Source organism: Heloderma suspectum, chromosome 2 (assembly GCF_057233095.1).
Source record: "Heloderma suspectum isolate Gila_16-S chromosome 2, 16-S_ref, whole genome shotgun sequence".
NCBI lineage: Eukaryota > Metazoa > Chordata > Lepidosauria > Squamata > Helodermatidae > Heloderma > Heloderma suspectum.
In genome coordinates, this window is record NC_139459.1 from 250,915,878 (window position 1) to 250,939,970 (window position 24,093).

The 24,093-nt window shown below is 43.8% G+C and overlaps 1 protein-coding gene across 1 annotated transcript in view; it reads right to left on the reverse strand.

The window, feature by feature from the left end:
- The window catches only part of STK32A (serine/threonine kinase 32A), a 108,324-nt gene that overhangs the window by 81,024 nt on the left and 3,207 nt on the right, over positions 1–24,093 (reverse strand). The window contains exon 2 of the mRNA XM_084838725.1: positions 15,972–16,137. Coding sequence (XP_084694851.1) covers positions 15,972–16,023 — 52 coding nt within the window. The 5' untranslated portion in view covers positions 16,024–16,137. The remainder of the gene's footprint in view (positions 1–15,971; positions 16,138–24,093) is intronic.

Genomic DNA, 24,093 nt, shown 5'->3' on the forward strand with positions numbered 1-24,093 from the left:
TTTTGAAATGTGAATGAGCATTCTGGTCAATTTCAGCTTCACATTTTCATTTACAAGCAAATGAAGCAATCAGGGGCAGACCAAGACATTTTGCTGTCTTGGGCAAAGGACAAGATGGCGCCCCCTCCCATTCCATCTACCAAGCCAACTAGAAGGGCAGTTGAATCTTCCTTCAACACTGGCGATGGGACACCACCCTCCGCTGCTCCTGAAGGCAGCAGGCTAACTCAGGAAGCACACAGCAGGCTGCATGGTGCACAGGTCTTTCCTCCAAAACCTTGTGGCTGCCTCCCAGCATCTGCCGCCTGAGGCAACTGCTTCACTCTGCCTAATGGTAGGGCCAGCCCTGGAAATAATTTGCCCAACCTCATGTGCAGTAATACTCTAGATATTTTCTTGGGAATAGGTTTCTCACTTGGTCTTACTTCCAAGTAAAATGCATAGGATCAAGCCATGAATAATGTAGCTGTTAAATGTCAACTGCTGGGCACCTAGCCCTCATGAAAAACTAACTTAAAAGGGAGCCAAGTTATTTTGAAAGCTTGGCCAGGGTTGTGGTTGAATATTTTTTTGAGGTGGGGACGAGTAAAGCTACTTGTAAAAACTTTGGAAAACTTAATTTCAAAGAGCAATGCCAGAGGCCACTCCCATAGGACACCTTTCCCCAACCTGCTGCTCTTTAGATGTGGATGATGGGAGATGTAGCCCAACACATCGTGAGGGCAGCACATTGGGGAAGGTTGGTATAGGGTATGAACCCCAGCTTTCATGGTCTTTACCTTGATCCCACCACTGGAAAACAAGAAAGCTACAGACAAGGGGCCTCAAACGTGGCCTCCTGAAGCTGCAAGAAATATTACGTAAGGTTCCTCAATAGATAGTTTCTGTGGCAATGTTGTTATTGGGGTAAGTCAATTAAAAGAAAAAGAGAAGGACCGCATAGGCTCACTGCATATTTTAAAGTCCCTCCAGGAAGAATAAGAGATTGAGAGGGGAAAGAAAACCGAGGCACACTGATATCAAACACTGACAATTGTCACAAAACTGGGGCAGGGTTATACGTCATACTGATTCGGAGGGGTGAATGAAAATTTACAAAGTTGGCCCAATGAAGATACATGGGAACAGTGGGAACAGTGAGTGGGGCTGCTGAGGCCTCCCTTGGCAATTCTCTCTGCTTCATTAAACAGATAGTGTTGGGCAGTTGCTAAAACAGCGAGCTTGGAAGTCTTCAGTTCAACTCTCCCCTCACCCACACACTCTCTTGGTGACCTTAAGCAAAGACTCAAACACCCATCTCCAATGCAGGGATAATAATTCCAGCCTGCCTTAGAGGGGGTGTATTTGCAGAGCCCCACCGCCAAGCTGCAGATGGAGGGAAAGAGACCACTCTTTCCCTCCAGCAGCAGCTCGTTGCATTGCTATGGTAGGCACTAAGAAAGGTAAGCCCCTTTCACAGCACTCAGCATAGCATCCAAGCAAGCCACAACCTGCAAGGAAGCACGATTCTAATGTAAGGATGTGTGTGATTGCGGATGGGCGAGATGGATGTACTGATGTGTGTGGAGCGTGTGAATGGATGCGTGTGGGCGGGGTGTGGATTGATGGATATGTGTGCGGCTTTGCCATTACCAACGTTGATCCCCCCTCCCCACTGGGAGGTTACCTACAAGGGAATGCAGCCCTCAGGCTGAAAAAGATCCCCTTACACCATCTGCGGTGTGGTGCTAAAGCAGAGCACACCAACAACTCCCTCTACTGGAAAGCCACCACTACCACAGTGGCACAAAGAGCAAGACACCTGGACCATGTGAGTCCCTGGTTCAAGACTCCCATTTCTTACAATCAGCCAAAAATCTCATAACAACTAGCTGGGACAAGACAACTCTTAGTCCAAGATCAGCCTTAACCAACCTGGAGCCCTGAGATGTGCTGGGCTCCAAATGTGGAGCCCTCCAGTTGTGCTGCGGAAGGCTGTCCTAGACTTTCGGAGGCTGCACCTCCATCCATACTGCCTCAGCTATAGGTTCCATGGGCAAAACCTTCCTGTGCTGCCTGCCCCCAACCTGCCTAACTTTGACTGGACTTTCTTACCCCGTCCTGTTCTATGGATTATGCTCCCATTTACAGTGCTCTTCCAGATTCCTTACCACAGCATTAGTTTGCTTCTAGAATTGACAACCACAGAACAGACCTTCAAGAGATAACCTCAACTCCAGCCTCAAACCAGCACACATTCCCAAATGCCAGCAGGCACCTGACAGGGTGGGGAATGCACCACCTTCCTGGAGGTGTTCAGTATTTTACAGAACTGGGCTTTAATAGCCTCTGGAAATCAGGTAACTGCCTCTTCAAATATATTTTCACACTGATTATTGCCGAGTTCAATTAACATGAAAACAAAATATTAAAACCAGGGGAAAGAGCTTGACTGGTCAATAGTGAGCTAAATTACTATTGGCAAGTAATTAGAATCAAAGATTTCCCTATAAGAGAGTGCAAAAGCTGGTTTGGAACTCAACATTCAAAAAACGAGGATCATGGCATCTGGCCCCATCACTTCCTGGCATACAGAAGGGGAAGAAATGGAAGCAGTGACAGATTGTATTTTCTTGGGCTCCAAGATCACCGCAGACGGTGACTGTAGCCATGAAATTAAAAGACGCTTGCTCCTTGGGAGGAAAGCTATGGCAAACCTAGACAGCATAGTAAGAAGCAGAGACATCACCTTGCCGACAAAGATTCATATAATCAAAGCTATGGTTTTCCCAGTAGCAACGTATGGCTGTGAGAGCTGGACTATAAGGAAGGCTGAGCGCCAAAGAATTGATGCTTTCAAACTGTGGTGCCGGAGAAGACTCTTACGAGTCCCCTGGACTGCAAGGAGGTCAAATCAGTCCATCCTAAACGAAATCAACCCTGACTGCTCATGAAAGGACAGATATTGAAGCTGAAGCTCAAATATTTTGGCCACCTAATGCAAAGAGAAAACTCTCTGGAAAAGACCCTGATGCTGGGAAATATTGAAGGCAAAAGGAGAAGGGGACGGCAGAGGATGAGATGGCTAGCTAGCATCACTGATGCAATGAATATGGACTTGAGCACGCTCCGGGAGAGAGCGGAGGACAGGAAGGCCTGGTGTGCTATGGTCCATGGGGTCACGAAGAGTCGGACACAACTTAACGACTGAACAACAATTAGAAATGAATAGGGTCTGTGTGGCAGCTACATTCACAGAGGGGAAATTCCAAAATAATCCACTGTCATTTTCAGCCATGTAGAAATTGGCAGTGGAGTGTAGCATCATCATTTTCCATGGATAGGAACATCTGAAGTACTTTATAAAAGCTCTTGATCAAGAGGACATGTCTGCTGTTCTAAAATCTAACATTAGCAACCTTTTACTAGATATCCCCATGCTACAGATGTCCCCCCGCCCACCCAATATTTATGTTAGCTGGAAATATCGAGACATAAGCATTTGCCATGAAAATCATAGTTAAGGGTGCAATCATATGCACGTTTAGACAGAAAGAAGTCCTACATGCATAGCATTGCACCCTTAATTTTTTAAGGAAGTATTTGGAAAGCATTAAGTCCAGAGATGAGCTGAAAGTGTTCACTTTTATTCAATGCGCTTTTCACGTAGATGAAAAACGCTTCCTTTTCCCAGCAGTTTTTAGCGATCCTCTTGAATACTTCAATTACATATTAAATAGCACTCTATGGAGAATTCAAATTGCTGCCTAGGGGTCTCCCAGAGTAACCTACTTCACATGGTTATTGTGAGAATAAAATGGGATAAACCTCATGTGTACTGGCCTGAGGTTCTTGCGGGGAGGGCAGGAGTCTAGATGTAATGTATAATAATGCCACATTTAATCATATCCTTCTTCCAGGAAGCTCAAGGTTACGGGATCATCCCATTTTATCTTCGTCAAGACTGGCAGAAACTGACTTGTGCAAGACCATGAAGTGAGCTTAATGGCTGAGCAGGGATCTGAAGCCTTCGGGAGAGATCTGATGCTCTAACCACAACAAATCTGTCTTCAAATCCCAGGCCACCCAAGAACATGATAGAATGGCATTGGGCAACTACTGTGATTAAACGGTGGCAACATTTTTAAAACCTGTACCCCACCCTTCTTCCATGCAGCTTAGAGTGACATCTATGTATGAATGTATGACTTTATTATTACAATTATATCCTGCCTCTTCTTCCTCTTGCAAGGAACCCAAGGTGGCTCACATGGTCCTCCTCCTCTTCATTTTATCCACACAACAACCCTGTGAGGTAGGTTAGGCTGAGAGGCAGCGACTGGCCCAAAGTCATCTGGTGAGCTTCACAGCAAGAGTGGGAACTAGAACCCAGATCTACCAAGTCTCAGTCCAACACTCTAACCACATACACCACACTGGCTCCCATACATGGGGCTTATCTTATTTTATCCTTGTAACAACAACCCTGTGAAGGTTGTTACACTGAGAGATGGGGATGGGTCTAAGGTGCTTGGTGAGATCTGAACCCAGGTCCCCTTATTCCCAGCCCAACACTGGCCAACCTGGCTCTCCTAGCACAGAGATAGGCAGCATTTCTGAAAAGCTGCTCGTTAAAGTTGTTGTTCAGTCGTGTCCGACTCCTCGTGACCCCATGGACCATCACGACAGGCCTTCCTGTCCTGCGCTCTCTCCCGGAGCGTGCTCAAGTTCATATTCATTGCATCGGTGATGCTATCTAGCCATCTCATCCTCTGCCGTCCCCTTCTCCTTTTGCCTTCAGTCTTTCCCAGCATCAGGGTCTTTTCCAGGGAGTTTTCTCTTCGCATTAGGTGGCCAAAATATTGGAGCTTCAGCTTCAGTATCTGTCTTTCCAGTGAGCACTCAGGGTTGATTTCCTTTAGGATTGACTGATTTGACCTCCTTGCAGTCCAGGGGACTCGTAAGAGTCTTCTCCAGCACCACAGTTCGAAAGCATCAATTCTTCGGCGCTCAGCCTTCCTTATAGTCCAGCTCTCACAGCCATACGTTACTACTGGGAAAACCATAGCTTTGATTAGACGGACCTTTGTCGGCAAGGTGATGTCTCTGCTTCTTACTATGCTGTCTAGGTTGGCCATAGCTTTCCTCCCCAGGAGCAAGCGTCTTTTAATTTCATGGCTACAGTCACCGTCTGCAGTGATCTTGGAGCCCAAGAAAGTAAAATCTGTCACTGCTTCCATTTCTTCCCCTTCTATATGCCAGGAAGTGATAGAGCCAGATGCCATGATCTTCGTTTTTTTAATGTTGAGTTTCAAACCAGCTTTTGCACTCTCTTCTTTCACCTCAACAAGAGGCTCTTGAGATCCTCTTCGCTTTCTGCCATTAGGGTGGTATCGTCTGCATATCGGAGGTTGTTGATAATTCTCCCAGCAATCTTAATTCCGACCTCTGATTCATCCAACCCGGCATTTCTCATGATGTACTCTGCATATAAGTTAAATAAGCAGGGTGACAATATGCAGCCTTGTCGTACTCCTTTCCCAATTTTGAACCAATCGGTTGTTCCATGTCCGGTTCTTACTGTTGCTTCTTGACCCTCGTACAGGTTTCTCAGGAGACAGGTAAGGTGGTCTGGTACTCCCATCACTTAAGAATTTGCCACAGTTTGTTGTGATCCACACAATCAAAGGCTTTAGCGTAGGCAATGAAGCAGAAATAGACGTTTTTCTGGAATTCTCTTGCTTTCTCCATGATGCAGTGAATGTTGGCGATTTGATCTCTAGTTCCTCTGCCTCTTCGAAACCCAGCTTGTACTTCCGGTAGTTCTCAGTTCGCATACTGCTGAAGCCTAGCTTGTAGGATTTTGAGCATCACCTTGCTGGCATGTGAAATGAGCGCAATTGTGCGGTAGTTTGAGCACTCTTTGGCGTTGCCCTTCTTTGGAATTGGAATGTAAACTGACCTTTTCCAGTCTTGCGGCCATTGTTGAGGGTTCCAAATTTGTTGGCATATTGAATGTAGCACTTTAACAGCATCATCTTTTAGGATTTTAAATAGCTCAGCCGGAATACTGTCATCTCTGCTAGCTTTGTTGTTACTAATGCTTCCTAAGGCCCACTTGACTTCACTCTCTAGGATGTCCGGCTCAAGTTCAGTGACCGCACTACCATGGTTATCAGGGACATTCAGATCTTTCCTGTATAGTTCTTCTGTGTATTCTTGCCACCTCTCCTTAATCTCATCTGCTTCTGTTAGGTCCCTGCCTTCTTTGTCCTTTATCATGCCTGTCTTTGCACAAAACGTTCCCTTGATATCTCCGATTTTCTTGAAGAGATCTCTAGTCTTTCCCATTCTGTTGTTTTCCTCGATTTCTTTGCATTGTTCATTTAAGAAGGCCTTCTTGTCTCTCCTTGCTATTCTCTGGAACTCTGCATTCAGTTGGATATATCTTCCCCTTTCTCCCTTGCTTTTCACTTCCCTTCTTTCCTCAGCTACTTGTAAAGCCTCCTCAGACAGCCACTTGGCTTTCTTGCATTTCTTTTTCTTTGGGGTGGATTTCGTTGCTGCCTCCTGAACAGTGTTACGGACCTCCGTCCATAGTTCCTCAGGCACTCTGTCTATCAGGTCTAATCCCTGAAATCTATTCCTCACCTCCACTGTATATTCATCAGGGATATGATTTAGGTCATACCTGAATGGTTTAGTGGTTTTCCCTACGTTCTTCAATTTAAGCCGAAATTTTGCAAGAAGCAGCTCATGATCTGAGCCACAGTCAGCTCCAGGTCTTGTTTTGACTGACTGTATGGAGCTTCTCCATCTTTGGCTGCAAAGGACATAATCAATCTGATTTCGATATTGACCATCTGGTGATGTCCATGTGTAGAGTCGTCTCTTGTGCTGTTGGAAAAGAGTGTTTGCTATGATCAGCGTGTTCTCTTGGCAAAACTCTATTAGCTTTTGTCCTGCTTCATTTTGTACACCAAGGCCATGCCTGCCTGTTATCCCGGTGATTTCTTGACTTCCTACTTTAGCATTCCAATCCCCTATGATGAAGAGGACATCTTTTTTGGGTGTTAGTTCTAGAAGGTGTTGTAGGTCTTCATAGAACCAATCAACCTCAGCTTCTTCGGCATCAGTGGCTGGGGCATAGACTTGAGTTACTGTGATGTTGAATGGTTTGCCTTGGATTCGTACTGAGATCATTCTGTCATTTTTGGGATTGTACCCCAGTACTGCTTTTCCCACCCTTTTGTTGACTATGAGTGCTACTCCATTTCTTCTAAGGGATTCTTGCCCACAATAGTAGATATGATGGTCACCTGAATTAAATTCACCCATGCCTGTCCATTTGAGTTCGCTGATTCCCAAGATGTCGATGTTCAATCTTGCCATCTCATGTTTGACCACCTCCAGCTTACCTTGATTCATTGATTTGACATTCCAGGTTCCTAAACAATATTGTTCTTTACAGCATCGGATTTTCTTTTCACCACCAGACACATCCACAGCTGAGTGTCCTTTCGGCTTTGGCCCAGCCGCTTCACTCTTTCTGGCGCTACTTGGAAATACCCTCTGCTCTTCCCCAGTAGCATATTGGACACCTTCCGACCTGAGGGGCTCATCTTCCAGCGTCATATCTTTTAGCCTTGTGATACATTCCGTGGGGTTTTCTTGGCAAGAATACTGGAGTGGGTTGCCATTTCCTTCTCCAGTGGACCACATTTTGTCAGAACTCTCTGCCATGACCTGTCCGTCTTGGGTGGCCCTGCACGGCATAGCTTATGGCTTCACTGAGTTACGCAAGCCCCTTCGCCACAACAAGGCAGTGATCCATGAAGGGGTGGTTAAAGTTGGTTGAAAACAAAATCATATTTCTATCAATGGCCAGGTTCAGAGATCTGAAAGAGTTCAGATTCTAGTCTCTGGAAGAAATATAGTTCTTTGTTAGTTTTCATCTGCTGAAGAGGTGTACCTTCACCTTGCTGGTCTAAACAACAGGAATAATGAATCCCCTGATACTGCAGCCGGCACATCAACATAAGTGACAAATGCTTACTGATAAGGACTTCCATGCCAAGATGCTGAAAGAAGAAAGGGCGCTGGTGAATCCAACAGGAAATTTGGATGAAAGCACCTTTTACTAGGACATAACATATTTTTTGATGCTGGAATCTGACATGGTCTGTGTTGGTTAAGCTAACAGCCAAAGAAGAAACAGGAATTCTAAAAAATCAGTGTTGCAGCTAAAAATGCTGACAGTGAATTTGCCACTGGGTGCCTCACTTTCTGGGTTCCTGTTTTCCCAATTATAAACAGGTGCAAAAGTGGTTATTATATGAAATGAAACGGTGTTTTGAAAAGACACCTTTCAGCCACAAGTGCTAAGGTAACAGAATTACAGAGCACTAGCACTATTACCTAACCAAAATGAATATTATGTTTCCTAAACAACAGATGGCCAGCATGCAGCAGGGGCATCACAAGTCGAGTTTGTGGCCCTTCTGGAGAGATGCTAGCAAGCCAGCCTGTGGCATGTGGTGCAGCCTATGCCCCTGCCTTCCTTTCCAGTGGGTGGTGCTGCCTGCTGAAGGCACAGGGTGAAACCACCCCAAGCCGCAAGGGCTGCATCTGTACTGTACTGCATGCTAAGGTGGTGGCGCACCTCCATACTTGGGGCTTATGACAAAAAGGTTGTGCACCGCAGCAGAACCAGAGCCGGGTGTAGACTCAAGAGTGATCATGAGACAGCAACTCTCGCTTGAAGTTTGCCAAGCACAGCAGGGGTCCTGATTCTACAGCTTTACATAAGGCAGAACTCAGCTATCAATGAAGAGCTCTATAGAAGGTTCAAAAGAACACTCTACTAGGCTGCCCCTTTAAACACTTTAAGCATGTCCAGGGTTACTGCGGTACAAGTAGAGATCACACTGGACATCTCAAATCAGGTGGGAAAATGAGCAAAGGTCCAATGAGGTCTCACTCATTAGAGACTATCTCCACACATTCAAGTCTGGCTTAGTTACCCGCTCATTGTAGGCTGACTGGGCCGGCCCTGCCATAAGGCAGAGTGAAGCAGTTGCCTCAGGTGGGAGATGCTGGGAAGTGGCAGCAAGAAGTTGGAGGAGAGACCCATGTAACATACAGCCTGCTCTACGCCCAAGTTAGCCTGCTGCCTTCAAGTGCAGTGGAGGATGCTGCCCCATAATCAGTGTTGGACAGAGTCACCTGATGGAATAAGCTCCCCAGAGAAGTTCGCCAGGCACCTATGCTGTTATCTTTTCGGGGCCAGGCAAAGACCTTTCTTTTCTCCCAGATGTGTTAGAGACCCAGTTCTATGGCTTATGGTTTATGGCTGTTTTATTGATTCCTGTCCTGTTTATTGTTTTGCATTATACTGTATTTTATTATTTATTTGTACTGCATTTTATATTTTCAACTGTGTTTGAAAATGGCATTTTCGTTTTTTAACCAGTTGTGATCTGCCAGAGAACATGTGTTATTGGGCGGATCAGAAATGTACCAAATAAATAAATAATACAAATATGACAGGCCAGTTGGCTTTTGGACATGGAATGGGAGGGGGCACCATCTTGTTCTTTGCCTCGGCAGCAAAATGTCTTGGATCGGCCCTGTAGCCCAAAGTACTCTGGATCAATTTAATGTTCTTTGGCAATCACAGTAGCTACATGTTAGGTGCATTCCCCAGCAGGACTGGGGACAGAGTGCCCTTGTAAGCTTGCACAATTCAGGACGAAACAAGAACAAAGGGAAGCACCAAAGTGAGTGCCCTGATGTCCAGGCTACAGTCAAGCTGAGACTGGTGGTCTGTAGGGAAAAGACCACCACCTGTAGGGAGAAGCTATGAGAAAGTTCTGGGAGAAAAAAAACCTGAGCTAGGTGCAGACTAAAGCTAGGTGCAAACTGCTTGTTGCTGAACTATCCATATATGGGATTCTAGAGGGTGGACAGTATTATTATTATTTATTAGATTTATTAGCCACCTATCTGGCAGGCTACCCGGCCACTCCAGGCGGCATACAATATTAACAACAACATGAAATACCACAAATTTACATAATCAACTGAAGAAAACAAGTAGAGAGGAGACCCTAAGAATCTGTTTTGAGACCTGGAGTTCGTGGCACGACTCGAACCCTAGTTGCTTGACACATTCCCTGGAGTAAATATCCATGATCAAGCAGCCTCTTTTAGCGATCGAGGAACAACCACTTGCAGCCATCATAAAAGCACTGTCTATCAGTACAGCAGCTAACTTGGGTCTGTTTTGTGATTCCTAGAAGAACCCTAAAGCCATCCACACGGCTTTCAAAGCTAGCTCTTTTCACTGGAAAAGACCCGTCCTGAAAGATTAATGCGGTCTAGATAGGAGATGAATCTCGAATACTGTTGCTCTATGGGTCACAGATCACAAGAGGCATAAAGTACTTACTTATATATAAAGTATTTTAAATAATATCATTTTTTCTCCAGAAGACTGCTGCTTCCTCCAACATTATGGATTTCCCTCATGGTATCACACTTCCCAACCAGAGAATGGATTCCTTTTAAAATGCCAGCATTTTAATTTTTAACATTTTCATCTTGGGAGTACTAACCTCTGCTGCTGAGAAAGCGAATGCTTCCAGGCTTCTTAAAGCTCTGGTTTAGGCAAAAGGAGAAGGCTGTATCGAAGCCACAAGCCTGAAGAAAAGATTTTAGAAGCTCTGCAGCAGGTAGGCTTATTAACAGGTATTTTTTTCTCAACATCAAGAGACTGCTGCTCTATGGAAGGAGCGTCAACCTGCGGACTGTAGCAGTGAAGCCCAAGAACACCATGCCAGGTTGCAGGTGAAAGGAACCGCTGGCCTGGTCTCTGCTGCACTGCAGTGCCACCGCTGCAGATGGCTAGACAGTGGTACTGCAGCTTCCAGCCCTCTGGCAATCAAGTGATATGACGAGCCATAACATCCCGCCTGCCTCTATAATCCTATTGACTCTTGTCTCATTCTCCCATCTCAGCTACACTATCGACCGCCTATCCCTGCTTGACTGCCTGTTGAACCATCTGTTTGCCTCCAGTCCACCAGCCCCAACTCCTTCAAGTCCCTGGGGGCAGACAATAGGTTTTCCCCCCACAAAGAGCTGAAAGTGGTTTAAAAGAGAAACAGCTTCTCATGGTGTTTATTCTCATCCCACGTTTATTTATTTATTTATTTATTTTATTTATTACATTTATACCCCACCTTTTTTCCTCTTTAAGGAACCCAAGGTGGCTTACATTATCCTCCTCCTCTCCATTTCATCCTCACAACAACAACCGTGTGAGGTGGGTTGGGCTGAGAGTGTGTGACTGGCCCAAAGTCACCCAGTGAGCTTCCATGGCCGAGTGGGGACTAGAACCCGAATCTTCCAGCTCCTAGTCCAACACTCTTGCCACTACACCACACGTTTGCCTCTGTTAGGTTTTGCTGGGACGGGGAGGGCGTTGTATTGTTTCAAAAACCCGCAAAATGTATTTGACCAGTGAGACAAAAGAAATATGTTTGTATACCCTGAGAATCAATGGCTCTAACAAATCACTTTCAACTCTTTTAAAAATATTGATTGTCCCGAAGCTATACTTATTCTAGCATTAGTGTGTTTCTCAAAGTCATTGGTCGACAGTATTTATGCACCCTTTAAATCTATGGTAATGTATGACTGAGGCAGAGAGGGCATGCCAAAGATTACAGAATTTCTTCTCCAAATCCCCCACTCTGAGAAAAGTAACAAATAAAATAACAACAGCTACCAATACTGCTGAGAGCACCAGAGACTATTTATGACAGATGCCAATACAAAACGCTTGCATGCATGAGAATAGAATTTGTCCAGGAAAAGTTCCATCATATTTTTCAATTACTTTAATGCATACACAAACACAAAAAAAATCCCCCAAACAATAGCATTATTCATTTTGAAATAAGGCCAATAGTCATTCTAGCCAAATACGGAAGTAATTGTTGTTCATGCACTTACTCAGCTTTAATACAGGGTCCAGCACAATGGTGTGCAATAACGGAAATCATGACATTCAGAAGCCATCACCACAAATTTCGTAAGTACAGAATCAACCTAATCATCAAAGAATTTGTGCCAGCAGCTACACACCAGAAAGTAAAAGACCCCATGTTTGCAGAGGGCACTGATGATCAGAACGTCCCAGAATGAATGAAATTTGGTCCTAGACACATTGAGTGGCTGTTGGAAGCAATGATTATTACAGAATCAGAACAGGATGACTTGGGAGATTACAAAAGAATACACTATTGGGGCAAATTGCTCTACTTTCTGTAGGAACAGCATTAAATGCACTGCAGGCCCCATAAGCAGAACTTCAGGGGCCTGGGTAAGGGAGATGGTTCTCTTGATCTTATATTTCAGTAGCCTTGCTGTTCTGGTTCATCTCATACATATATACAACTCTGAGCAAGACAAGACACTACTAAAGTAGTATCCCAGGTTTGCTTCAGCTGTGACAAATTTTGTACACAGACATTACTTCCAAAATAGCATGTGCATGTTTATATTTCGCTTTGTGAATGCATAGTGGGAGCTAATTACCAATCAGGTTTTTTTGCCATGAGGTTGCACGGCAGAGTGAACATTTGGCATTCATCACATGAGACACTGCACATACAAGACACACACAATTTCCCACACCAAAGTGATAGTAATGTAGGACATCTGCTGTATGTGAAGCAGACCTCAGTTCCCAGCTGGAAAAATATTCCTCAAATCCCTTGGAGATCACAGGGCAATAAGACTCATAGATCTGAGAGGGGGCTCATCCAGCCCAACTCCCTGCTGATGCAGGCAATCCGCTACTATAGCAGCCCCTAAGAGGTGGCCAATTCCATGTTAAGATTTGGTGATCACAGGACGACACTATGAAATGATGCCATCAGTAGTTATTTGAGAGAGAGAGAGAGAGAGAGAGAGAGAGAGAGATGCCCATGCTTAAGCCTGCTTAGAATCCCTTGGCCTTAATCCTAGATGTGTGCATGTTGGCATGGTTACTGCAAGAGAAAACCACTCTGAACATGCTCAAAGGCACTCAGTTATTATTTTACAGGTCTCAGGGTTGCACCCTTGTGTAAAAAACTTATCATGGAACAGCTAAGCTGTGCTGAATCCTGGCTCAAGTTAAGTTCTGGGATTCCAAGAGGACATATCCTCATGGCATATCAAATGGCATGAAGGAGCTAAACGCAGCCCAATTATCCAGTGTAGTGAAAGAGCAAATTTTGGAACAGAGTGAGGCACCGCTACATGAGAGCCCCAGCAGGACAAGGAACTAGTAACTAAAGCATATGGCAGTCTGGTAAGTGCTACTTCACAGAACGCTGTGCCAAACTGGATCCAGATCATTACTCTGACCTTTCAGTTGCACCGCACTTCCTGAGCTGCTGTGAAGGTGGTGCTCAAACCTCAAACTGAGCACAGCTTGCCTGGGCCATGTGGGATCTCCCCTAAGCATCACCCCCTTTAAATCAGACGGAGACAAAAACTGCTGTGTCAGCTATGACTTTGTTCTGAAGAGCTACTAGCTCCAAAGATGTCTCCCTGCTGGCAGAATGAGGGGTCCTGCACAGCCAGAACTTGTACTGAAAAAAAGCATTGCTCAACAGAGACATTTCAAAAGCCTCTTTTCAAAGGTAGGGGAACTGCACCCGGGGGGGGGGGGAGGTTCCACAAGCAGATAGCTCATGACCTGAAATATAAACGCATAGCTAATAGCTGAAGTTCTGCAAAGGTATAATTCCAAACTGATTTTTTGCACAGTATCTTATGTTGGTAAATATTTCAGGCAGTAGAGGAATTGTGCAAAGCAGATGAAGCCCTGGAGCAGGGAAATATTGGAGGAGTGAACACCATGTTTTAGGGTTTACCCAGTGATACTTCTGACAAGTATTTAAAAACTTTCCTCTGGATAGGGCCCCACCAGGTATGCTAGCCTATAGTTAATCTACTTGTAGTGACTTCATAATCATGCCCTCCATAGTCTCTTGGCTCTGCCCTAAAGAAATCCTATACAAATCTTTTAGAAGACATACCTAGAAATGAATACAAAGGACAGCGGGCTGAATAAACATCTCCAATTCTTGGGATATTACAACAGTTCATAACCCATGTTATGAAGACACCACATAGCTGATTCGAGGTAGCTGAGGGGGTTTGACCAGGTGGATCCTGAGAGTGGTGAACGTATCATGGTGTGAGGGGGTAGTCTCTGCTGCCCTTAAGGAGGCTGTAGCAAGACCACTTCTGGGGAAAAAACCCTCCCTGGACCTGGAGGTTTATAGTAACTACTGCCTGGTGGCCAATGCCCCCTTCTTGGGCAAGGTGCTCAATAGGCTCAACGACAGACTTTCTTGGAGGATACCAATTATCTAGACCGAGGTGGGCAATTTGTGGCCCTCCAGCTATTTTGGCTTACAACTCCCACCAGCCCTCACCATTGGCTATGCTGGCCAAAACAGCTGGAGGGCCACAAGTTGGCCACCCCTGATCTAGACCCATTCCAGTCTGGGTTCCAACCAGGTTGTGGGCTGGAACTGACTTTGGCTGCCCTGATGGATGACCTTTATAAGGAGAGTGACAAAGGGAGTGTCAAGCACCTTGGATAGCTCCTTTAGAGTTGTGACTGATTCTCACTGAAGCCTGGAGTGGCTTCACCACTCCACTGACATCAGAGCTACCAGCCTCCACTGGTCCTAGTGAATAACCTGGCTGCTGTATTCTGAACTGGATTTTAAAAGCCCCCTACAGCCCATGCCAGGGTGCCAATCTGGATTGGGGCCCTTGTGCCTACTCTAGAGTAAAAAATGAAAAAGATGTGGCTGCTAGACACACATTTAAAGTATCATAGAATCATAGAATAGTAGGGTTGGAAGGGGCCTAGGGGCCAAAACAAAGTAATATCTGTTTTGGCCCCTAGACATTACAGGACAACAGGGGTCATGTTTTTGTGCAAAGGAGCTACAGCACAGACACCTCCTATGTGAACACAGACTTCCAGTGTTACCAAGAGCCACACGAAGGAGCCACACTGCTAAAGCTAATGTTAGTAAGCCTTTTAATCATAGATGTTTCATACACCTTCAGCTGTTAATCTGTTATTCCCGAGTACAGCTATGTTTTTAAAAAGTAGTTTGAGAAGAGGCCCTTCACATGTCAAAAGTAGAATGTAGTGTTAATTCATAATTGACTGAACTCCCATCATTCTAATAAGTTTCTTACACCGACTAAGAAGAAGTACTATAATCTTGCAAGGGCAACATCATGTACAGCCATTAGTAGTGTTGCCAACTTGCAACCCTGCTTTTCCACAGGCTTAGGCCCAAACCAAAGCTTCAAAGGTGTCATCTCAAAAGTGCCAGACCACAAACCAAATTACCACTCCAAACTCAGCCAGATATCCAATTAGATCCCAAACAAAGGGAGTCAAACAAACAGAAGAGATATCGGACCGGTTCAAATGACACAACAACCCAGGCCTGCCCGATTGCTCCCACTGTCAACAGGAGCAGTTAAACAACCTAGGGATGTTCTGTCCCTGGGTCGTGCAGCGTGCAGCTCCAACTCTGACTTGTCTCTCCCCCAACAAGTCAGAGCTCCTGATTCGCAAGTTGTGCTAAACAATACTCCATCCCTGGGTTGTTTAGCTGCCCCTGCTTGCAGCAGAAGCCATCAGACAGCATGTACCAGCACACTGCTGCACTCATGCCAACCCAGGGTGTTTTTTAAAAAAAAAGAAACTTGCATTGTCATGAATACAGAGAACCCTGGGCTGTCGTTCCATGCCAACCAACTAACAGAGAGAAATGAAGACCAGTGTTTGGTCTATGATGGGCGGCAACTCTTCAATAGGAGTTGTAATGTGGGATCTTACATTTCTCCCACCCAACGTCTAGCTGAACAAAGTATTTTAAACACAATAATATTCTCACCATCACCATTCTCATCAAACGCTGGTGACTTGCTGGAGGTGTTAGCGCCCATGTTGGATTTGGCTGGAAGCTCTGCACTTACATCATCCTTCAGCACAAAGTACTAAGGGTAGAATTATTATCTCACTCAAGCTTGGCAGATCTGTAGGCCTTCCTGCTTGTGGATCTGGAGGAAAAAAGGAAAAGACAGCACCGGGGCTGCCATCAGACCAGAGAAACTACATGTAGCTCACAAATTTGTCACACTGTAACAAGTGTTAGCCAACCTAGCAGTTCGAAAGCAAGAAATTGCAAGTAGATAAATAGGTACTGCCTCGGCGGGAAAGGTAACAGCGTTCCGTGCACTTCGGTGTTCAGTCATGCTGGCCACATGACCACGGAAGCGTCTTTGGACAGCGCTGGCTCTTCAGCTTAGAAACGGGGATGAGCACCGCACCCTAGAGTCGGACACAACTGGTTGGGGACACCTTTACCTTTACCTTTTTAACAAGTGTTAATATAATATAAGAGGGAGAGGCCTTTAAAGGACACATGAGGACATTACTGATGGATTTCTTTTACTTCTAGCAGTTGAATTTTCTCAGACTACCTCAACAACATCAGTTCTGCCTGTTCACATGCTTCTTCCAGTGTGGCTGTCATCTTCCTTCCTATTTCAGGACAGCTAAACTGGTGAATTCCAGCTGGTACAAGTTCCACTCCTTTATGAAAATTTGAATTCTGCTTGGTCCTAAACATAGGGGACAGAGGGCGTGCCACTTTTAGTTAAAGAAAAAACTCACCTCTGCTGCTCTCAGCTAGAACTGAGCTAGCTGCAAAACAAACATATCATTTGAAAGTATGAAACTTTCAACTTTCTTAGTAGTAATAACACCTCCCTGAAACAACCCAAGGCAAGAAGTGACACCAAAAGCATATATGTCAAAATGCTGTCAATAGGGGAGGCAAAGATTTCACATTTGCCTCCCCTTTTTTTAAAAACCACCCAAACATCCGGTAATGACTTCATGAGCTGCCTATGCTCAAGGAATGCATAATCAGGCAGAATATTTTTCACTATGATGGCTTGATTCATTGTCTCTTCAGTCATCTGCTGGCTGCAGGACTGTTCGTTGCTGCACTTGGAAGCAATAAGGGAACTTCAAGCACTTATGTGTAAATATAATTAATATGGTCTCGACCTCGGATACATGAGTGCAAATGATTAAGTGCTTGCTCAAGAGGGAAATGGAAAGTTCCCTGTGCCCATATATCTTAGGCAATAAAAGGAAGTGCTTGTCCACTCTTGGGGGCAAGAATGACCTACCTCAGCTTTCCCCAACCTCGCGCTGTTCAGATGTTTTGGACTACAATTCCCATCATCCCCTTCTATTGGCTGTGACTGACGGGAGTTGCACTCCAAAATATCTGGAGGGAACAAGGTTTGGGAAGGCTGCCCTATCCTTATGACACTGCTATTTAGGAAGGAGATGCTTTATGGTGCCACCTATATTTACCTGAGTGGGAAGAAGAGGTAATGCCTGCACTCAAACACTGAACTTAGATGCAGTATGGAGGGCAGGTGTTAAATGGGCATTAGACCCCAAAAGGTGGTGAATGCATGTGTCAGCCAGTGACACATGAAAAATACCATTTCATCCTTCTATTGTAATCCTAGCAGTGATACTTAACAAATCTTCAGACTCCAGAAATGTTGCAATCTTTTAAATCCTTTAGGGTCAAACTACAACATATGTTAATTACATAGCATATAGCTGAATAACTGCATGGGGGTCCAATACAAATTGGGACCACCATGCACCAGCAGGGGAGAATTAAATCTTCCCCCTGCACACCATTTGCTTCCCGAAATTCCTCCCCACCCTCCTGTGTGGGTTAAAAAAGGAAAGAAAAACCCCCTCCATTGACACCAATGGATAATGTTTTGTTTCGTTTTTTAACTAGGGGGGATTTTGGGAAGCAAAGTGTGTGTGTGTGTGTGTGTGTGTGTGTGTGTAGGGGGAAGATTTAATCCCCCCCCCATGCAAAGTAGTCCTGATCCAAACTGAGCCCACACACACTTATTCTGGAGTAAAAAAGAGAAGCCTTAGGTTCATGCTACAGAATTCACGTAACAGCTTTCCCCAACCTGATACCCCCCATACGTATTGCTCTGCAGTTCCAACACATCTGGAGGACACCAGGTTGGGGAAGGCTGACACAGCATGTACTTTGACCCACAGAGTCCTTAAAAACGAGGGGGTACCACTCAGTAGCACTGCACATATTTTGCATGCAAAGGGTCCCAGTTAAAAGGATTATGTAGCAGCTGATTTGAATGATCTCTGCCTGAGACCGTGTTTACATGATCTTTGTGTCTCCTCTAGCCACAAAGCGTGGCTGTTCTCTCTACCTCCTCTCTTAGTAAAGGAGAAGAGTAACAGAGCTGGCTAGCAACTCAATAATTCTGAAAACAATCCTCAGTTGTAACTGTCACGTAAAATGTGAATGTAGAGGCATCTAGAAACACAAAACAGGTTCAGGATAATTTGAATGAGATTTGCCAACTGTTGATAAAATCCTGGGAGTAGAGGTGTAGTGGAGCAGGAATGCAGGGAGCGCTGCTCTGGTACTATCTACGCAGCAGGAGCAACGGTATCAGCAGCCAGAGTGGTAATTTGCCAATGTTGTTCGCCTGGAGGGCTGAAGCACATCACTGCACCTTCCTGCATGGCAGGGATGGCTCTGACAGGGTTGCTGGGTAGGTGGCAAGCAAAGGTAGGGGCATTGTGACAAGGGCCTGCATCAGAAGGATACAGCTCATTTAATCGTCCATTAATTCTATGCCAAACAAATTTTGGTTTGAGGGACAGACTCAGCTTCGCTTGGAGGCCCAAAATCCTCTACGCATCACTCCTATTATGGGATTGATCAGAAAACAACTGCTGCTCATATTATCAATATAGTTTTCATTGTAACAGAGTAGCGATGGTCCCATCAATTCAAAATAAATCCAGAAAGTTAGGCGAAGAAGATAATATTACAGGTGAGGCCAGTTAAAATTCTTACAGGAATCAGTCTTGGATGAAAATTGCCAAGTCACTCCCTCAAGTGGTTAAGGCTTTGGAGATAATAGTCTCTTTGGTTGTCTGAAAATTATTACAAAGTTAGAGAGGGGGTAATGAAAGGAGTTCAGAAGTGTATCAGAAGAAGAAGGGAAAGAAACCAGAGGGGCACTCAAGCAGATGGGCTGAAAACACTGCTAAAGATAGAGAGACTTATTCACTTGTTATAGTATAGTCTGAGGTCTAATGTAATATGAATCCTATTCTGATATAGTATAGTCTGAGTAGCTCTTACAGATCTCTGGAAGGACTAAGGTTTAAGTATCAGCATTAATTGCTCACACAGAGAATCAAACCTATACTTCAATTTAACACTTCTATCTAATAGGCAATGTTCCAAGACATTTAATTCTGCCTTTTATGTATTTTAAAGTGCCGTATGCTTTAACTTTAGATAATATCTACAGCGTGGCAAATTTGTTAGCCTTCTGTAGCTGACTAATAGGTATCTTTGCACGGAAGAGTTCTGTGTAACCAAAAAGCTTGCATATATTCTCACCAACAGAAAATGGTTGAAAAAAGACACCAGTCTTTTTATTTTGCATCTCTTAGCTTCTATATGTTACTTACTCATTTAATAAATGCATACTGTTTTATTTCTGCTGTCTGTCTGTACCATTTAATGGATTCTGGTTTTTAGATTTTTTTTGGCCGCTGTTTATTTTTGTGTTTTGGCTGATGATTTGATCTCATATATTGTTTTTATTCAGCAATGTTATTTTTATGTTTTTATCCAGTTTGTACATCACTATAAGTGCTATTAATCTGAGAATGCAAAGATAAATTCATAAATAATAAATTCCACTTCTGACTCCAGCTTCCCCCCTTCTTTTGACCAAGCCAATTTCACCCGCCCCTACACACACACACTCTCTCTCACACATACATCTCTGTTCCTTTCCCACCACCTAAATGCCTTAGCTCTAGTCCAACTAAGTTGTACTATTGCTCTCAAAGTAAAATCACTACCACATGGCCTGCTTCAGGAACACTGCCCTTAAATGTACACCTAGATTTAAATTCAGTTATACAGGCCATGTTTCAGCACAGAATTACACCTAGGTGCCATTGATTTCAGTAGGATTTAGGTGCACATAACTCTGCAATGAATTGTTGCCATGAACTTTGATAAACTCTGAATAACGGTACTAAACTCTGAATAAAGCTGCTAACCAATCAGTCCCCATGAAGTTCCATTTCAGAATAACCTGAAACTCTTTCTTTAGTCTCTAAGTGAATGAGAGAATGAGGCTATGTTCTTCAACTGGTTTGCTTGATTCTACTCAAGGGAGGTTTGAAAAGGGACCTAGCAAGAAGGGTACATGGATGCTTCCATCTTGGGCATATGGTTAGAAGTTGGGTGCATGGAGGAGCTGGGAAAGAGCAGGATGTTGAAGAAGGACATGAAAAAGTTAGAACTTCCCAACTGGCAACCTTTTCAGAGTTTACAGGGAAAAGCTTCATGATCACAGATCTTTTTATAATGTCCATAATTTCCCTTGAATTCAAACAATAAGCAGCATGCTTTTGATGCATTAAGTACTGATGGAGCTGACACGATTTCCATCACAGCAAGGGCCACTTTTTCCACACAAGATATTTATAATACATACCCTGCTCTACCTTTAGAAGGCTCAAAGGAACTTTTAAGGGCTTCTAGTAGCTGTCCATCCAGGCACATTTTACACCCACAAAGATTCAACAAAGTTACAGCATCAAGTGTTCCCAAATTGCTCATCTACTCAGCTTCTATGCTTGACCATTTTTGGCGCATATGAACTGAATAATCATAGATATAGGACCCATATGACTTTTAAACTATGCAGTTGCTCCAACGCTCTACTGTTTTTTATTGTTTTAAATTGCTGTGTACCGTCCCAATGGCTTTATAGCAAATAAAATGGCATATAAATGTTAATCAATTAAATGTTTTTTCTCTGTCTTTTTCTTGCCACCAGCTGTATCTACCATGTGATCTCCCAGTTCACACATACAAATGTGTACCCAAGGTCAACCAGGACTGCTTGTATGTAGAAGAAAACATATTGTGTGAACTGGGAATGAAGCAGAGATTGCAAAAGTAATTCACTAAAGTATCTTTTTAAGCACCACTTAGTTGGAGTAAAGATTATTGCCACATAAAACAGGCACTCACTATTGATCTAGTAATAAAACATATTGCCACCATCACATCATTTTCATATGGCCCAAACCTGCAAGATGCAAGGCTGAATTTGGGCTAAAGATGCTCAAGAGAATGCAGAACCATGAGGGACCTTAGTGACAGAGCACATGCTTTGTATGCAGAAGGTCCCAAGTTCAAACCCTGGTATCTCCAGATAAAAGGATCAGGTACCAGGTGATGAAAAAGATCTCTCCCTGAGACCCTGGAGAGCCACTGAGAGAATAAAGAATACCGGGCTAGTCAGACAAATAGTCTGATCTGGTACAAGGCAGCTTCCTACATTCTATTATGATTCACCAGTGAATTCGTTCTCCAAAGTAGGTTACAAATCTAAAAAAATACTTATTACATTTAAACTGCTATAATGAAGCTCTCTATAAGAAATATATATGAGATAATGGCAAAGCTTGCTTTAGTGAAGTGGCTGAAAATAATACAAACCATTGATTGATTAAATATCTGATTTAAGGCTCATGTTTTCATCTTTAAAAAAAAATATAACTGAGGGAAGAAGCGAACACCTTGAACAAAGCCATATAATAGCAAATAGCAAAGCTAATAGCAGTCAGACAAATTAGAATAGCTAATAGCAAAGAAAGAAGTAGAAGAATAATGCCTTCTCACTGCAGTGAAAGGCTACAGTAAAGATTAGTATTTCTCCTGTCCTAGTGATGGAAAAAAACACAGGGTGCATGATAATATACAGTGATAACATCCATAAACCAGGATGCTAAAATTATGTCTCATCATAAGCAGCTATAAAAGTCAGTTGGCATATCATTTATGTGCACTTATTATATATGAACATATCAGCAATGTAATTAAAGTTCCTGCTGGAAGATCACTAACATACAAGTATTAGAACAGACTCAGGTCTTGCCTTTTTAAAAATGGTGGGTGTGGGTATTTGGGGCCAGGTTTGGATAGCTTCAACTTAGGATACCGTGTGACTTTGATGTAAATGCAATTATTAATACCCTCTATTACTTTTCACCACAGTTTAGCTATTTGTGCTTACTGTGATCATTATGTATATTGCTTAACAATGCAATCCTAAACATGTTTTCTTAGAAGTAGATCCCATGGGGTTCAATAGGGCTTATTCCCTAGTAAGTGTGTTTAGGATTACAGCCTAACAGCGCAATCTTATACATATCTTTTCAGAAGTAAGCCCAACTGAGTTCAATGGAACTTACTCCCAGGTATGTGCATATAGGATCACAACCTAATTAATCTTTTAAGTAACTGGTATCTATCTTACCCCCTTCATGGATCACTGCCTTGTTGTGGCGAAGGGGCTTGTGTAGCTCAGTGAAGGCATAAGCTACGCCGTGCAGGGCCACCCAAGATGGACAGGTCATGGCAGAGAGTTCTGACAAAATGTGGTCCACTGGAGAAGGAAATGGCAACCCACTCCAGTATTCTTGCCAGGAAAACCCCATGGAACGTATCACAATGCTAAAAGAGATGACGCTGGAAGATGACACCCTCAGGTCGGAAGGCGTCCAATATACTACTGGGGAAGAGCAGAGGGAAGTTCCAAGTAGCGCCAGAAAGAGTGAAGTGGCTGGGCCAAAGCCAAAAGGACACTCAGCTGTGGATGTGTCTGGTGGTGAAAAGAAAATCCGATGCTGTAAAGAACAATATTGTTTAGGAACCTGGAATGTCAGATCAATGAATCAAGGTAAGCTGGAGGTGGTCAAACATGAGATGGCAAGATTGAACATCGACATCTTGGGAATCAGCGAACTCAAATGGACAAGCATGGGCGAATTTAATTCAGGTGACCATCATATCTACTACTGTGGGCAAGAATCCCTTAGAAGAAATGGAGTAGCACTCATAGTCAACAAAAGAGTGGGAAAAACAGTACTGGGGTACAATCTCAAAAACAATAGAATGATCTCAGTACGAATCCAAGGCAAACCATTCAACATCGCAGTAATTCAAGTCTATGCCCCAACCACTGAGGCCGAAGAAGCTGAGGTTGATCGGTTCTGTGAAGACCTACAACACCTTCTAGAACTAACACCAAAAAAAGATGTCATTTTCATCATAGGAGATTGGAATGCCAAAGTAGGAAGTCAAGAAATCACCGGGATAACAGGCAAGCATGGCCTTGGTGTACAAAATGAAGCAGGACAAAGGCTAATAGAGTTTTGCCAAGAGAACACGCTGATCATAGCAAACACTCTTTTCCAACAGCACAAGAGGCGACTCTACACATGGACATCACCAGATGGTCAATATAGAAATCAGATTGATCATGTCCTTTGCAGCCAAAGATGGAGAAGCTCTATACAGTCAGTCAAAACATGACCTGGAGCTGACTGTGGCTCAGATCATGAGCTTCTTGTTGCAAAATTTTGGCTTAAATTGAAGAATGTAGGGAAAACCACTAAACCATTCAGGTATGACCTAAATCATATCCCTGATGAATATACAGTGGAGGTGAGGAATAGATTTCAGGGATTAGACCTGATAGACAGAGTGCCTGAGGAACTATGGATGGAGGTCCGTAACATTGTTCAGGAGGCAGCAACTCAATCCACCCCAAAGAAAAAGAAATGCAAGAAAGCAAAGTGGCTGTCTGATACAAGTAGCTGAGGAAAGAAGGGAAGCAAAAAGGAAGGGAGAAAGGGGAAGATATACCCAACTGAATGCAGATTTCTAGAGAATAGCAAAGAGAGAGAAGAAGGCCTTCTTAAATGAACAATGCAAAGAAATCGAGGAAAACAATAGAATGGGAAAGACTAGAGATCTCTTCAAGAAAATCGGAGATATCAAGGGAACATTTTGTGCAAAGACAGGCATGATAAAGGACAAAGAAGTC